Raw genomic sequence first — 16915 nt, forward strand, 5'->3', positions numbered from 1 at the left:
TTCAAAATTGTACAAGTGGTGGGACTGACCCCCCAAGGGGCTGAGGGGCGGGGCCAAGTATAATGAGAGGAATGCACATATGCTACCAGGACTGGCCCTTCTGTTCATCTGTCCGGCACTCCCATAGGAGTTAGAACCTTGACCATAACATGCAAACCCAAATTATCCCCACCCTATAATAAACAGATACATTGTATAAATTTGTTTGTTATGATGAGAATAATACATTTATGCCAATAGGATTCGCCCTGGGGTCTAGCCTTGCCTCTGGAAACTTAGATCCTGGATCAGAACATGGAAACGGTTCAGATCTTTATTCTACATTTATATCAAGAGAAATACACGTTCATGTTGTCAGATTTGCCATCCACCTATTTTAAATGCTGAGTCAAAATAACGAAATATTTGCAGTATTATATACATGTACAATGCAAATGTATATTTTGTCATGATTGCGTAAATATCCAGGTGAGCGATACAGGCCCTATGGTCCCGTTGTATATTTTACATAGTTCAAGGATTCTTTTCTCGGCGAAGGCATATGCCCAAAAGGATTATCGGGTTGTTTCGTTTGTTTCACGCGAAAGGGAAAACATGTCACTACGCATTATGTACGTAGGTTGGTCCTAATTAATGTTGATTCTTATATTTCGAAAAAGAGAAACAGTAATGTGAAAATAATAGATAGAATTCACCACTTGTGGTTTTTTTTTAATATGGGAAATATCAACCAATTAACTAAGATATTTCACATATTACAAAACCTTTCCTTACAAATGAAGGTGACATGCTATTTCACCGCAAATGTCCCACCAGTCTTTGACGTCATGATGCTTGTCTTGTCCTAAAACACACTGACTGGAGAAAATGTTGCTGAGCATGCTGCTCGATCAGAGTCGATCAAAGTCGCCGTCGTTTCTCATGTAATGGGGGGGTTCGAATCCCGACATGGGTACAATGTGTGAAGCCCATTTCTGGTGTCCCCCGCCGTGATATTGCTGGAATATTGCTAAAAGCGGCGTAAAACCAGACTCACTCATTCACTCATTCACTCACTCACTCATGTAATGGACCCGTGAAGATCCGGGGTAGAATAGGTCTTCAGCAACACCTGCTTTCCGTAAAAGGCGACTAACGTGATCGGGTGGTCAGGCTCGCTGACTTGGTTGATGCATGTCATCGATCCCAATTGCGTGGATCGATGCTCATGATGTCAATAACTGGATTGTCTGGTCCAGACTCGATTATTAACAGACCGCCGTCATATAGCTGGAATATGGCTGAGTGAGGCGTTAAACAACAAACAAACAACCAATCTTATGTAATGAAACACGAATTGTAAAGTTATACAGTCGAAAGATAACTGCAAAAGTTTCGTGCGGCCATAGTTTTTTTTAAATGAGTATTACTTTAAACACACGTCATTGTCATCTATTTTCTGGTTTCCATGTACGCAAGTATGCCCATTTTGTTAACACAAACGTAAACTATGTGCCCAAGTTCATGACAATTGTACGAGTTAACGCCCATTTTGGGGGAAGAACCAAGTTAGTTAGAATGGTTTTGAGTATATATCCCTGCTGTTAATGCTTACACTGATGAGAGAGCTGCCCGCACCCTTTTCTCCTCAGAAAACTATAGTACGGTGCCGTATGTCTTCCTTGTTTCAGAGATTAAAACCAACCCTTCGCATGGCATCGCTTTTGCCCCGGGTGAAAGTCAAAAGTCTCCATTAGATGACGTGACAAATGCTCCAAACCTACATGATGATGGGACCGCCGTCATCGCCATTGTCGTCACCATCTGTGTCGTGGCTGTCGTCGTGGTCGGGAGTTTCAACCTCATCATCATATACAAGAAACTGAAGTATGTGGAAACTGTCTTTGGAACTAACAAGATGAATAAAGCATTTGAAGTGCATTATATTTCTATATTATGACATTCTTTGTGTGGCTGTATGGTTCATTGTTCATCCACGTGTTTCAGAAGAGATCGGAAAGAGTACATGAGCCCTCCCTCTTGGATGTGGTCACTTCTCCGTGGTTCTCAGCACGTTAGGCCTAGCGTCAGGAACCCCACTACAGCTACTACAAGTACCTAACCACCTCAAGAAAGTCCGGGCCACAACATAAACACCCATTACGCAAATTATGCCCCGGAGTCCTCTATTTATTGAGACAAAAGACGAATTTTCAAGGTTAAAATAGTGACTGGTTTGGGATGAAGAGCGTAGTTTACATTGGCGAGACTGGTGCCATGTCCTTCATGGACATGTAAGACTGGAGTACATGAAATCATTCATTACGTGATTTGTGTGCAAATATCACCACGTACCCAAAACCTGCCCCCTTTTTTTTACATTATTTTTAATGTTGGCTGTTAGGCATCTGTCACGTGGATTGGCAGTTAATGTTATTAATGTTATTCACTGTTCAGGGTTCACGAACCATGTCTTCTTCCCATCTATACCCATGGTCGGCATCCATTGAAATCCATACAAAACTACCTTCGCTGGTAATATGATAATTTCAGTCTTCACTCGATCACACATACGCCGTACTCAATCACAAATACGCCTACTCGAAAACACATACGCCGTACTCAATTACAAATACGCCTACTCGTTCACACATACGCCATACTCAATCACACATACGCCGTACTCAATCACACATACGCCGTACTCGATCACACATACGCCGTACTCGATCACACATATGTCGTACTTGACAAAGTACACCAAACAACTTCCGTATCTGTTTACACTCATTTGTATGACGTCATGATTTAGTTTCAGCGGCAGGCGACCTCCTCACTTCCAGATCTGCCAGACTGTCGTAGGATAGCGCCATCTTTTTGCGCAGTACACACACTATCGCAGTACACTACACGTCATTCACACAAAAGTGTCCACGGATGTCGGTATTATCTCCATTAACACTTCAGTTAAACTGTGCAAGTGAAGTTATTGACAATGATGACAATGGGCAGACAAACCATTGTGGGCTACATGCAATTATAAAATTAATTAACTTGTACTTCTATATTTCCATATCGAACTCAATGCCTTCATAGATCCTAACACAATGTTTGTATAATCTAATTGTTTCGCACGTTTCAGTTGGTAGAATGATAAAGGGTTTACTTGTAGTAGTGGTGAAAATAGTTACTGATATCACGCAATTATTAAACTTCCTTCCTGGATCTATGATGCATTTGTTACTAAACGCGGATAGCTTAGATTCCAGTTACTTATCTATCTTCAGAGGTTCAGGACAATTTGTAAAAAGTTTAAGCAAATGTCAAATGGCAAGTGCCGGACTCCCTCATTGATAACATCCATGTAAAATATAGGGGCAAGACATTTGGGCACGAGATAGGCATCCCAATGGACACCAATAATTTATTGGACTCCCCTGCTTGCTGACCTGCTTCTTTTTGCAAATGTATTAGAATTTCTTGGCACGATCAGAACCAGATAATTTGGCCAAGAATTGTATTCTGGTAAGCTTAAGGTACATCGATGATCAGATATGTCCAATGACAGTCAATAGCATATTTCCTTACACTGATTTACCCACCTGAACTAGAAATATAAGAGACCTGAGAAACCGCCCCATCTGTTTCATATTTAGATCTATGCATTAAGATGCAATGACAACTCTCCACAAAACTGTATGACAAGAGGGATTAATTCAACTTTCCAACAGTCCTTTTTTTGTAGAGCAAGGATTTCACTTTTCAATCTCAACTTTTCAGATACAAATCGAGCATGGCCTTCTATCAAGATTTTCAAAGAGGTTACGACTCTTGCTTCAACTTTCCAATAGTCAGCTTTCCCTTTATGTCGCGCAATATTCCAGAAACTCCAGCCTTCGGTGTCTACATTTCAGAACTTTTGATATACAGTCGAGCATGCTCTTTCTATCTCCTGTAGGAGCCAGTTTTGGATGATGAATTTGTGAGGCTGAACTCGCAGAACTATGGCAATATGAAACTGAAATGGTGCTGATTAAAAAATTAAAAGCGTCAAAAACCTTTCCACATTCGAATGTAATCTCGTCCAAAAGCAGAGTCGACTGCACAATTCTGACATTACTTGTATATCATGACTGTGTTTCTGAACCACTATCAGATAGTGATTATACTCGGTGTTAGCAAACAGGTGATCGTAATCCGCCCCAACAGTGGCACCCTTCACAAACACATGTAAAGACAAGTCAATTGTTCACCTGTAAAATCACGAGAACATATGGTAAAAATCAAAATAAGAAATAGCATCAGACATGATTCTTGTCACTGATGCTTTAAATTTGGAAATGTCCTCCTCACCTCTGCCATGAAACGTTCTAAAAGCTTTACTGAGACCGTACATGTTGTAACCCTGACAAAAAAACGCTTCTGAGCAAGATTCGTAGGACTCTCTTTGAAATCTTACAAATCTTACAAAAAACCAGCTGCTGTGTATAACATCATTTGTAGCTCTAAAGGCAATCTGAGGACCCTGAAATGTACTTCTTGTAACAAGGGAATTTACATAGCACACAAAGACGATAGCCAGCAACTAAAATGCAATAAGAAAGGGGGAGGAAAGGTATATTGGACTATATCCTTCTAGTATGTATTACCATTTAGTATAGAAACTAGAACAATGATTCCATAAAGTGTAAGCCAGAATCATCTACTGAATCTTGTGGGTGGACTGGATGATCTGTTCATCTGTCATAGATGGTTGGATTACAGTCACTCACACCAACATGTCTGTCGATCCAAACTTATTAATGACTTGTGTATTATTAAAAAGTTAATGATTACCATGAGATGTTTAACACATTGGACCAATCACAATGTCTCCATTCCAACTTTCCTGGAAATGGAAATGAACCTCAGCCATGGAATAATTGTGTACTTCCATTTTTTGTAAATTTTGTGACAAGTAAAATATGATTACCTATAACATGTTTTATTTAGATTGTGTTAGTGTGTTAGTGTGTGTGTGTGTGTTAGTGTGTGTGTGTTTTAGTTTGTGTGTGTTAGAGTGAATAACAAACAACTGATTAGCTTTGATTGGCCAGTTTATTTTTCACGACATCTCCATTATCACAGTTCACGTGGAATTTCACATGTCAGCACAAATTCATTACAGTACATTTAAAGCTGAGAAGTGATACACAAGTTTCCATGTGACAACAAAGAACATGAGCGACTGACGGAGATTACAGTATTTACATCATAATCCTATTCTCATAACTAGCAAATGCCCATGTTACCCCATAAGATGCTACATTAACTGGGACATTATATCCTAACTGCCTTGATGCTGTCTATATATCTGTTTTCAAGTGTCTGCTGCAAAATGCGCTTGTCCGTGCTCTAATACCAGCATTATGACCATTTTGCAGTTGAGACATCAAATTGGGAAAAACTTTTCGATTAAAAGAAACATGACCACCTGTCTGACATACCCCTATGAGAAAACGGACATATTCTGATGGCAGCAACCATGACTCCATCTATCTAGGGACACATTCTACACCTTTATCAGTTCCATCCATCACTGTGTCCCCACTTACAATGAAAGCTATACCTTTCCATCTATATGTTACCATGCATACAGAAAAAGTTCAGTACTTGTAACTTTATAAATAGTATTTAATACTTAAACAGTAATCTTGGACAGTCACACCTTAACCATAAGCTGTGATGATGCCACTGAAGGCAACCATTTAAGTCTTACTGTAAACTGGTAACATCTGAATGTCATTATGATGGATGTCACTTCTCAGCTTTTAGCTTTAGTATTTGTACTGATCAACTGGCAAGATATGTCCCTGACTGGAAATACTCTGTGACATGCCCAGCCAGTGGGAGTCGGCAGCTGGCACCAGCCAGGTGACAGCATCATCTCTAATGCCACCCAATGCAACAAGTTTGTACATGTAACACTCACCAACATGAAACAGCTAACCAGAATACCATGCTGACATGTTGCATGGCCATAGGGAAATACAATATTCACATTTTGATTACAAAGACCATATATATATAATATATATATATATATATATTCAAATCTGATGCACCATACAACAGCACGTATGCTGAAATGATGTAGAAATTCCTGCCAGAGTAAAAGAGATCGACATGCGACAAGGTAGGCCATTCTCAATGATTATTTCCTCATTCTACCACAGTTCAGTAGCATACTCTAGCTACAGTCTTCCAAATACAGGAATTCTTTAACATGTTATAATCACTCACCATAACATAACAATAACATAAGAATATAAAATCAGGCTGTACTTTTGAAGCCGTTTTCACATAACAGAGATTAAATATTTTGTTCTAAAAACTTGATGTCAATAAAGATATCACATTCATTGTAAGCTGGTGATTACCAGGAAATAACCATTGAGGCCATTGTGTATAGCAATACATCAACAAGTTGCCAACAAGCTGTCACACTATATATACAAAAGCCTGCTTTAATACAAATATACAAAGCTAGTGTGGTTAGCATATTCACATGAATGGAGCAAGTCTTCCCATTACTCTCCATTAGGGGTACAGCCATTTGTGAAAAGAAATGAATGTACAAAACATACATTTGTTCAGCAAAGGCCAGCTCCCTTAAATAACAAGGATTTAAATATTTATCTATTGAATTCTCATTTAATCTGTCCTTTTATGTCTCCTGTGTTGACACCATGTTCAAGTTGTACTGATTATTAATGAAACTATGACAACAGGTGCTGATCATGATTACTCTATTTCTGTTTGAAAGTATTACAGTGTGTTTTCTTTATAAGATTAGATAAAAAGTTTTTTCTTGCTACACATACTTTTGTTCCAATGGGAAGTGAAATACATCTAGCAATATCCAAAGACTACCACATCTGTCCCCTAAGCAGGCACATGCACTGGATGACAGGGTTTGTAAAGTCCCATGTTACAATAAATGCGAATAAGAGCACTTGTTGGACAATGCACTTGTAGGTTCCTGATGAGAGATGGAAATGTGGGATGTCTTTACGCTTCCAACACCAATTAATAGTCTTTTACTTGATGGCTCACAAATAGCACAACTACGTCATTCCTCAGAGTACAAACACCAAGAACACCAACTACAAACAAGTTTGTCTTGAAATGTCTGTATAACTATACTTTCTTATACATAGATATATGAGAGGTTCCTGCTTGACCTTCTATGCAAAGACTGTAGTAATCCTGTGTACAGCTATCGATCCCTACACAAGAGGTACAAGTACTAAAAGTAACCAGAAGTAAAGTTTAACCTCTCAGCCAAGACACACTGTTGACAAGACAAGGACATGTGAAGTGTGTGAAACTAACTTAAATATAGTCCACTGTCAATGATGCTGCCTTGTTTAGTATGGTGTATGACTTCCACTTGCTGCCAGCAAGCAGCACACATGCCACAAGTGGTCATGGTAAAAACTGCTGTTCCATGTCGTCTATGGGGTATGGTACAAAGCAGCATGGAAAACTTGAAATCCCTTACAGTTTCAGCAAACCTGAACCATATCCTGAGGGGCATAAGAAGCATATATCTTTGAAACATGACATGTGGTGTAGCAAGGTCACACCCTCCACTACTGGTTGATCACTAGCGTATCCTAAAAGTAAAAGTGCTCTTACATGCTTCAGAATTTGGTTATAACTTGAGTATTTTGATATGTTTCATCTCAACATCCACACTTCTTGAACTAATACTGTGTGCTGATCTCAATATACCTATATCAGCAGATGCTGCAACGGACAAACATCAATCAAGCATTCTTCACATCACCATTATTTGCAATGGTCGACTCGACAAAAATAAACAACTCTCCTGTTGGGAGATAAATTGTGATCTGATTCTGGAGTAAAATATTGGGTAATTTTCCAGGTCACAGTGGTTTTAGTTGAACAAATTGTATGCAGCTTTCAAACAAAATGCAGTATAGCGTTTTTGGTTAAGGTAGCATGAGGGACTAGATGACTAAAACATTCATACTCATTATTGAAGACAGCCAGGTAAGCACTATAAATGGAGCACTACAATCTGTCTTTACTTGTACTACAAGGATTGTACAACACAGAAACGTCACCACAATGGGAAACACTCTTCAATACCTAGTTCTCAATGAAAGACTGATAACAAAACATAACTACAAGATTTGCTGTGATGGAGAGATGTACATTAAGTCATCGTCACTATTTTGTCTGAGATATGTACAAGCTACCTTGCATGGTGTATGCACACCCTGATAAGTGAGGCAACAATGATTGTCAACTCGCCCCGTCTGTTAAAGTCTCTCGTACTTGTAGAACTACTTATTGTATACATCAGTGAGTTTTCCTGGCTATGATATAAGCGTCAACAAAAAGCTGCTATGTCCATGGCTCTTCTTCCAATCTGCCCTGTTTACGTAAGAGTTGATGGCAGTCTGCCAGCTTCCCAGTTTATTTACATGTCATGTACAGAGATAGCTTGCTGTAGTGTCTCTCAGCTGATGACTGATGCACTGATCACACACACATGCTACATGATAGCTGTCTGTTTCCTCACAACCAGCTGCTATTTCTTCTTTGAGTGCAGCATCTCCAGGAGCAAGGTCTGGTCAGGCACTTCTCCACTCAGGTGTTTGTAGTAGAGAAACTCCTCTCCTTGAATACTAATGAGACGGATTTCAGGAAGTCGCAACAGTACTTGACCAAATTTGTCCTTCATTTCTGGGTAGAAATTAAGGCAATATTCAAGGAGTGCAGCATTTACTTTTTCCTGGCTCTGCTCGACATAGTGACGGTTTTCCAATCCTGACACATCTATAAGATATAAAACAGAGAGTCAGACACTGTCTTACAAGGCTGAACGACAAACAAAACAACATAATGTAGACTCAAGCAAGAACAACTGATCAAAAGATAACAGTACAGCTGTCTAATCTGGGGTATAGTGTAAAACATAGGACCACTAGATTCAAGGGTGTAGGTGAATGTCAGTCTCAAGGAAATCAAATGAGAAAACAAGTGTAACACCAGACAACAACAAACCACATGTTACATGCTTCAATGATGTCAGAGCTATGCTGATTAATTCCAGCTTGTCTCCAGGACATTCCAAAATGGCTGTCAGTTTCCGCAAACATCTTTTCCTCACAAGATTATTTTTCTGCATTAGTTGCAGCATTAGAATGAAACAGTCCTCATACAAGGGTGATCAAGAACAGCCAAAGAGTGACACATTTCTACATAACAGACATAACAACTGCATGTTCACTGAATAACATATTGCTATATCTGTCCTTGTCTGTCAGAAGGCTAACTTACACATTTTCAACATGGCAGTCCCAACAGGACATCAGCATGATAAAGGCCAAAGTTTGGACAAATATCAAGATTAAACATCACAAAAACTCTTAACATCCTCACTGCATGTTTCACTATAGTCAAATAGAATTTACAATGTGACTGCCATGTTAACCATTAGATCAGAATTCTGGGAGCAAAGTGGAGATGCACCATTTCATTGATCTTCCATGCAAAGTGTTAGCTTCAATCAATGGGCAAAAGTATCATTTTCGATAAGGCTGCCATCGTGAACAAGATCAAAATTCTCTAAACAGAATAAAGACACATTATCATTAGCATCATGACAGCAATATTTCAGCTTCATAGTGGTGGTTTCAGAGCAGATATAATTGTTCATACCAAACAGACAGACATACCAGTCAACAGGATATTAGCATACGTTAACTTTTGGTTCAGGTGAGCAAAATGTAGAGTCACAAGGCTCTGTAGCTCACCTGAATTTGCTTGTTGCATGTACCACCTTGATTTGAACTACCGGTTCAGGAGATGTCAAAATGTAAACATTTAAGACAGTCAATAAATTACTCAAGATACTGTGTGTACAATACAATACATCTAGGTTTTGCTAAGTATCTTTACCAATTGCAGGTTACATTAGTTGGTGTTAAACAACCATGGTAACAATACTTTCTGAAAGAAATTATTTATAATTCATTTCAAGATAGAATGGCCTTTATACACAAATTAGACATCTGTTATGAGCACATGGTAGAGAAAACCAAATGCAGCAGACAAATTGCTCACACTATTCAGCCCCATTTACAGGGAGCTGCCTAATTAGCTGCCCGATGAAATACCAACTTCAACTAAACACAACTTGAAATTTTCTTTTTCTTACCCACAAAAGTGTTTTGCTATGCTTTCAGGTGAAAGATTGCTTAAATGCTTACTATTCCTCTAACACAAAACACTTCTTAGTGTTTCATATCCAAGTGATAGTCATCAGCAGATATCTTTACTGATGTGAACACAACTGACTTACTAATGTTCCCTTGACATTCAAAATGTTGATGACTTAAGGCATGATAACGTCAACAATGAACAACTTTGTAATAACCTAAGCGATCAACCATTTCATAACACATTGTTTTCTGGACAGGCAGCATGTCCACTTATTCTTTTGGGTGAATATCCCCAGAATATCCAATGGTACCTAGGCTTGTCTTACCGAGCCTCCTCGTTTCATGTGTCTGCATGTGAGTAATAACCTTGTCAAACTTACCTTGTGTTCATGTTGACTTACCTGCTCAACATGTCAATCTTGGATAACTTACATATTCATAATTATGTACAGTGCTAGAGTTCACATGCTTTGTTTCCTATTTCTGACTGATTCAATGGCTGCACACACACCAAGCAATGAGTGTTTTAATGTGTCAGTAAACTACGGTGTACTGCCAGGCATCACCTTGTTCACAAGGGCATGCATATGGTGCACATTCTAGAATCAACTGATGCATGGCAGCAAGCACATACATTATAATTGTAATCACAGAATGAAAAAGCATGTAAGCTATTCATATACCAAGCAGAAAAACCTTCAGATCATTTGAGCGTTGCCATGTAGCTTGCAAAACCATACAAATTAGATTCAATAAAATCACATTTGCTATTCATGTAAGGCATGATTGAAGGCATGCATATTCCACATATGTTATTAGTAAATGCATACTTGAACAAGGGGAGTTGTTTGCCCTGAGTCCATCACAACAATCAAGGTCTTGATTAGTAGAAGATGCTACACACACATATATTTATATATATGTTTCTTAATGAAAATAGATGTTTCTTAATTATTTAAATAAATAAACCATCATTCACATGCTCATGAATATGAACATCAGATGAAAAGTAAACCAGAAATCCTTCACAACAGTGCTCATCTGCGAGCATGTGTAGCCACCGTCCACCTTTATACAGGTGGCTGATTTACAGATACATGTCTACAGATAGGTAAGTTGGCATCCTAGATGAAGTTTAAATGTCCTGAAAGTAATCTTGCACAATTTAATATTGACCAGTTAGGCTGGCTGTAGAATATTCTCCAATGTGGAACTACTAAGGAACCTATTTTATTTGTTTAACGTATTTGTAGCTGTCATGTCATGCTATGGATTTCAACATAATTATACTGCTTGCCTGTCATCTTTGAGTTCAATCTACATTTGTACAGTTCAATACAAAAACGAGTCACAGGACAGGTTTACACCTTGGTATGCGGCCTGGTTGACACTGTGTTTGGGGAACTGTTTTCCACAAAATACGTCAACCAACAGCCCTGAATTGGCAGTCGGGTGACTGTGAGCGGTTGTATATAGCAGTGAACTTGGCCAATAAATACACCTTTTTCTCTATCAGCTTTTATTGCATGTATGTGGCACACACAGCTAAATATAGCCTAAACATAGGCACCTGACTGCCAAAACTTACCCAGATAGTGATCGCGTAATCAAAACTCAATGATGATGTTCATGTCTAGCAAAATGGATACTTCTTGAAAAGCACACTTTGCAATTTTTGTCATTACTACAAGTAATATCTCTTTTGGAGGAATGGCTTGTTTTAACTTTTATAATATTAGTACACATGCTGCTATTTTCGTCAATTAATCATCATGATATTTTGTGATTCTATTTCAATTGGCAAGAACTGTAGACCTTGCAGTTTCTTAGAAGACCATTAAAGATTTTCACAAGGTTAATTCTTTTTGATTTTCTTAAAATACAACTTTTATAATGTCATTAAGAAATATCAGTGAGATTGTGATGCTAGATATCTTATAAAAGTCTTAGGATCATCCCTTCTGCTGTTTCACAGAAGTTAACAGATGGATGACAAACATGCTATAATTTATAAGCTCACTTGGGCCTTTGGTCCCTGTGAGCCAAGATGTTTCTTCTTCTCATACTGTTTTACAACAAATATTAGTCATGTTTCCATTTTAAAAATACACAGTGCCTCTACAGGTGGAAAACATTACATTAAATTGTCAATGTATTTGGCTCTGTTTATGAATAGAAGTAAGAAATGTAAAATTGTGTAGACTTCTTGGATGAATGTATAACTTCATACACTTGCCAGGTATGTTAGGGATATAATGAAGTTACACTTTGACAATCTTACAGAAACATACATGGTAACTCAAGGTGAAATATTTCAGTACATATTTAAGTTTATTTGTTTTTTGTTGTTTAATGCCACATTCAGCATAATTCCAGCTATATAATGGCTCTCTGTAAATAATTGAGTCTGGGACCAGACAGTCCAGTGATTGTCATTGTGAGCATCGATCTATTCAATTGGAATGCCATGACATGCATCAAGTGAGCAAGTCTGACCACCTAATCCTGTTAGATCAATTGTCTTTGGGGCTTGTTACTTTCTAGTCATAAGGCTAAACAAACTAATAAATATTTTTCATCAACAATTTTCCAATGTTTGATAGGTGGTGTCCCATGTATGAATTGTATTTCTTCATGTAACCAAGTATCCTGCTACTGATGCAAAGATGCAGGAAGTTTCATGTGGGATGGAAGTGCCCATGACAACACTCATCAGTTTGACGCAGTAGCTGATGCATATTAAAAATATGTTTGACATAAATAATCTTTATTGACTGTCACAGATTTTTGGCAAATTCGATGGGGAAGTAACTATTTTCAGAAGTAATTAACAACCAGGACGCTCTTTGACAAAAGTAGGCCCATTCCTACCTTTTCCCAAAACACTGCCACCTCAAAAATAAAGCATGAACTATTTGAAGAATGCTGACCTCACCAATATCTATCCCATCTTTAATGTTGTTTAATGAGGCATAACTTAGTCCCATTTCTCTAGCTACTAACTGACAAAGAAATAAGACCTTCCAGTTTATTGACACATTGCCCACACATCTTACTGATTTAGTAATAAAATTATAAACACCTCTGGTTTAATGACATGATTTCCAGTTTGGTAAAACACAATCCCTTCAGCAGTACAACTTTGAAATAGAGTTCTATGCCTCTAGCTGCCTCATAACAAAGATATATGCACTCAGAGTCTTTGGACCTTGACCATAACTCTTGGCCAAAAGCTTCAAAATAAAAGTCACTATAACATAATTTAAACACAGTTTGAATAATTCTGTGATCTGAGCTTGACCCATGGCTAGTGCTTAAGACAGTGTTTTCAAAATCGAGTATTCCGTATTTTGACATGGTTTTATCAGAATCAAAAAGAATCCTCTCAAATAATCATGTACCATTACATTAAATTAAGTCAAATTTGTATCATATATAAAGATATTATGTACTGCAAGCTAAGTGATGCTGATCTGAAATCTTCATAAAAACAATCTTACTGCAGAGTTCTGTGGTCTTACAAATATGAAGTCTCCTTACTGTAGTGATATTTCTTTCTGAATGAAACATTTCATAAGCCATGCGTGAATGCCCTTCAAAGGTAACTGGATAGTAAATAAATAAATAAGCTATTTGGGTTTAGAATAACAGTATGACATTAGTTTCACTGGAATTATTCATACAAATATCTAGTCCAAAGTGGAAAACTGTACATTTTTTTTAGAAGATTTCAATGGATGCACTGACAGGGTCTATTCTTTATTGCTGCGGCGACTTATTTGACCCATTGTACTGCATTTTGTGATTGTAAACCCAAAACTGTGTGTTTCTAAATAATGTGTTAACTATTCTATTTGTATTTACAGACTTCAAAATTTAGTTCTGTATGAAAAAATGTTCTGGATTACCGGTAACTTCTGTATTTCAATTTGGAAACCACCTCGTAACAACATAAACATTTACAGTCAGCATCACATAGTGTCTTAAGTGTAGGACAAGATAACAAATAAGAGTAAATGCTGTGCTGAAATGCTTATTTTTTATAGCAATCACTAAAGGTAAAATTTTAATGAAGTTGTTAAATATATGAGATTGTTTTAGACAATTCATCTTCAAATAAGAACAACAAAGAATTCCATTAGATTTCTTATAGATACTTGCACACTTTCCGTTTACAATCTATTCACAACATGAGACAAACTTTAACATGCAGTAGTATTATATAAATGAATTTAAAGGGAATTATGCCTTACCTGGATTGAGCAAAATCAGAAATTTAAGGCACGCATATTCATAGACATCAATCTTAAGGTCCTTGGCCTTTTTTATGAGTTCATAAATTCTAGCCTTTACATCACTCAGGCCCAGTTTGTCCAGCACATCGAAGCCAATCCTATGGCCACTTGCCTGAAACAGTAAAGCAACACAATCAACCAAAAAATATTTTGTATCCAAAAAGTGAAACCACAGGGTTCAGTTGGATCAGTCAGAGTATTTGCAACGTCATAGACCAATATTATTAAAAAAACACCTTAAAGATAAAACAAGACTCCTAAAATAATTAAAGTACCACAGGCACTGTAGCTCACCTGGATATGTAGTCTCTTATTACTCAATTAGCTAATATTGCTATTGAAATATTTTCACACACAAATACTGAGGACTCAAAACTTAAAACTAAAATCAAATGATTTGAACAAAACATGATGTCAAGATAAGGAGGAACACACATGCAAGAGCTCAGCTTCCTCAGCCTGGCAGTGCCATAAGAGTATGTCATGTAGGCCATTAGAAGTTTCAGCTATCATTGTGGTTGAAAATAAGGTCAAAACTTAAAATAAAGTGTTATGTGGTGGTGTATAGAGTAAGTTGATTCTGATGATTGTTAGGATCAGTTAATGGAAGTGCTCATAAAATGTCAAGAGTTAATGAGACTGGACCAGAGAGATTGGATGCCTCCTACGATTTGACTTGCAACTTATCTATTTGGGCAGTGTTGACAGTATAGCTTCCAATGCCTGCTTCCAATACAGTTTCATGGACTCAGAGCAGAGCACATGCCTCATTCAAGACATTCAACAATGACAAGTTCTGGACACATGTGAGAGCATTGACTAGTGTAACAGGGTCTGATATTTATTGCTGCTGCCACATGTTCATGATTAGAAACCTCCAAGTAGGTGTCAGAGCGAGGTCTGGTGTTGTCATGCTGGTTCCAAAGGCTACAAGGAGAGCGTGCGTCATCCTTCAGCCAGGTTGCAGTGACATAGTTAATTGTTAATTGTTCAATTTTCCTTCCATCTGCATCCTGCACTTGGTTGATTGGCAGAAGAGGTAAGGCTGCAACTCACGCCTCAGGTTTGGATGAAAAGCCTTTCACAGTTTTCACGTTTTGCTCCAGAAACGACACCTACCTCCCCTTTTGAGACAAAATCCAAATTGTTTCCATGGAAATCGAGAAAAATAAAACTAACTAACTAAGACTAACAGTGAGACGAGGCGTCGACTATATCCCGATAACGTCGATAAAGTGTATGTTGAGCCCCACTACTAACTACACATGTATCAAATATTCATTCAACTTTGAACAAGAGTCATCAGAAAGATGGCATATCCCCCCGGCAGCTGTCTGTAAAGTAACCACAAGTAAATGTGCAATTCTGTATGTAATGAGTCAAGAGTTGAATGTTCTTGAAGAAGCATACATTTTATTTGTTATACTCCATACGTGAACCAACCCTATATTAAAACTTAAATCCAAGTTGTGGCCATGGAAACGTAAAAAATAAAAATTTCTAAAATCCTCAGTAGCAAAAGGCACCTGTTCAGCATGAGTCTGATAGACATGCAAAGTTTAGTTAGAAAGTTTTGAATGGGTTTTGAGTTATGCTCTGGAAACGAGTTCTGGAAACGAACTCTACCCTATAGAACCTAAGTCCAACTTGTTGCCATGAACGTAAAAAATAGAAATTGATAAAATTCTTTAATAGCAAAAGGCACAACTTCAGTATGTGACTGATAGATTTGCCAAGTTTCGATCAAATACGCTGAATAGTTTTCGAGTTCTGCCCCGGAAAAGGAAATGATTATGGACGGACAGACCGACGGACGGACGGACAGACTGGCTGATCGCTATATCCCCCCGCATTATATGCCGGTGGGATAAAAAGAAATGGACATATATAGGTTTTTCAATATGATTGACGTGGTGGACACATTGAAAAATGGATTTCAGCCTCTTGAATAAATCTTTGTGGGAACAAGCATGTAAGCTTCATTGGCCAATTTGTTTCTGAGAAGACATGATAATGTACTATGCACGCTGGACAAACGAAACGTCAATTTACTTAAATGTTTTGTTTGTGTGTTTGTTGTTTAACGTCACACTCAGCAATATTCCAGACATGTGATGGCGGTCTGTCAATAATCGAGTGTGGACCAGACAATTCAGTGACTGACATCATGAGCATCTATCCTCACAAATGAGATATGATGACATACATCAACCAAGTCAGCAAGTCTAACCCCACTATCCTGTTAGTTGCTGCTTACGACAAGCAAAGTCGCCTCTTCCGGCAAGCATGGGTTGCTGAAGACCTATTCTAACCCGGATCTTCATGGGTGTTCAGTAAATGTGGCTAAAAGTGGGCCAAAGCTTCACACACAGTCAGTGTTCTGCAAAAAGATCATTTCATGTA

At 38.0% G+C, this 16915-nt stretch overlaps 2 protein-coding genes across 10 annotated transcripts in view; one reads left to right on the top strand and one right to left on the bottom strand.

The window, feature by feature from the left end:
* The window catches only part of LOC124120196 (sushi, von Willebrand factor type A, EGF and pentraxin domain-containing protein 1-like), a 42259-nt gene extending 37302 nt beyond the window's left edge, over positions 1 to 4957 (top strand). For all 6 annotated transcript variants that reach the window (XM_048389096.1, XM_048389095.1, XM_048389093.1 and 3 more), the window contains 2 exons: positions 1671 to 1866; positions 1987 to 4957. In XM_048389096.1, coding sequence (XP_048245053.1) covers positions 1671 to 1866; positions 1987 to 2101 — 311 coding nt within the window. In that variant the 3' untranslated portion in view covers positions 2102 to 4957. The remainder of the gene's footprint in view (positions 1 to 1670; positions 1867 to 1986) is intronic.
* Positions 4958 to 5057: 100 nt separating this feature from the next.
* The window catches only part of LOC124120194 (nuclear receptor subfamily 5 group A member 2-like), a 241688-nt gene continuing 229830 nt past the window's right edge, over positions 5058 to 16915 (bottom strand). For all 4 annotated transcript variants that reach the window (XM_046482953.2, XM_046482955.2, XM_046482954.2 and 1 more), the window contains 2 exons: positions 14471 to 14624; positions 5058 to 8829 (listed from right to left, as the gene is read on the bottom strand). In XM_046482953.2, the coding sequence (XP_046338909.1) occupies positions 8582 to 8829; positions 14471 to 14624 (402 nt within the window). In that variant the 3' untranslated portion in view covers positions 5058 to 8581. The remainder of the gene's footprint in view (positions 8830 to 14470; positions 14625 to 16915) is intronic.

The sequence above is a fragment of the Haliotis rufescens genome, unplaced genomic scaffold, assembly GCF_023055435.1.
Source record: "Haliotis rufescens isolate VD_foot unplaced genomic scaffold, xgHalRufe1.0.p SCAF_8, whole genome shotgun sequence".
Taxonomy (NCBI): domain Eukaryota; kingdom Metazoa; phylum Mollusca; class Gastropoda; order Lepetellida; family Haliotidae; genus Haliotis; species Haliotis rufescens.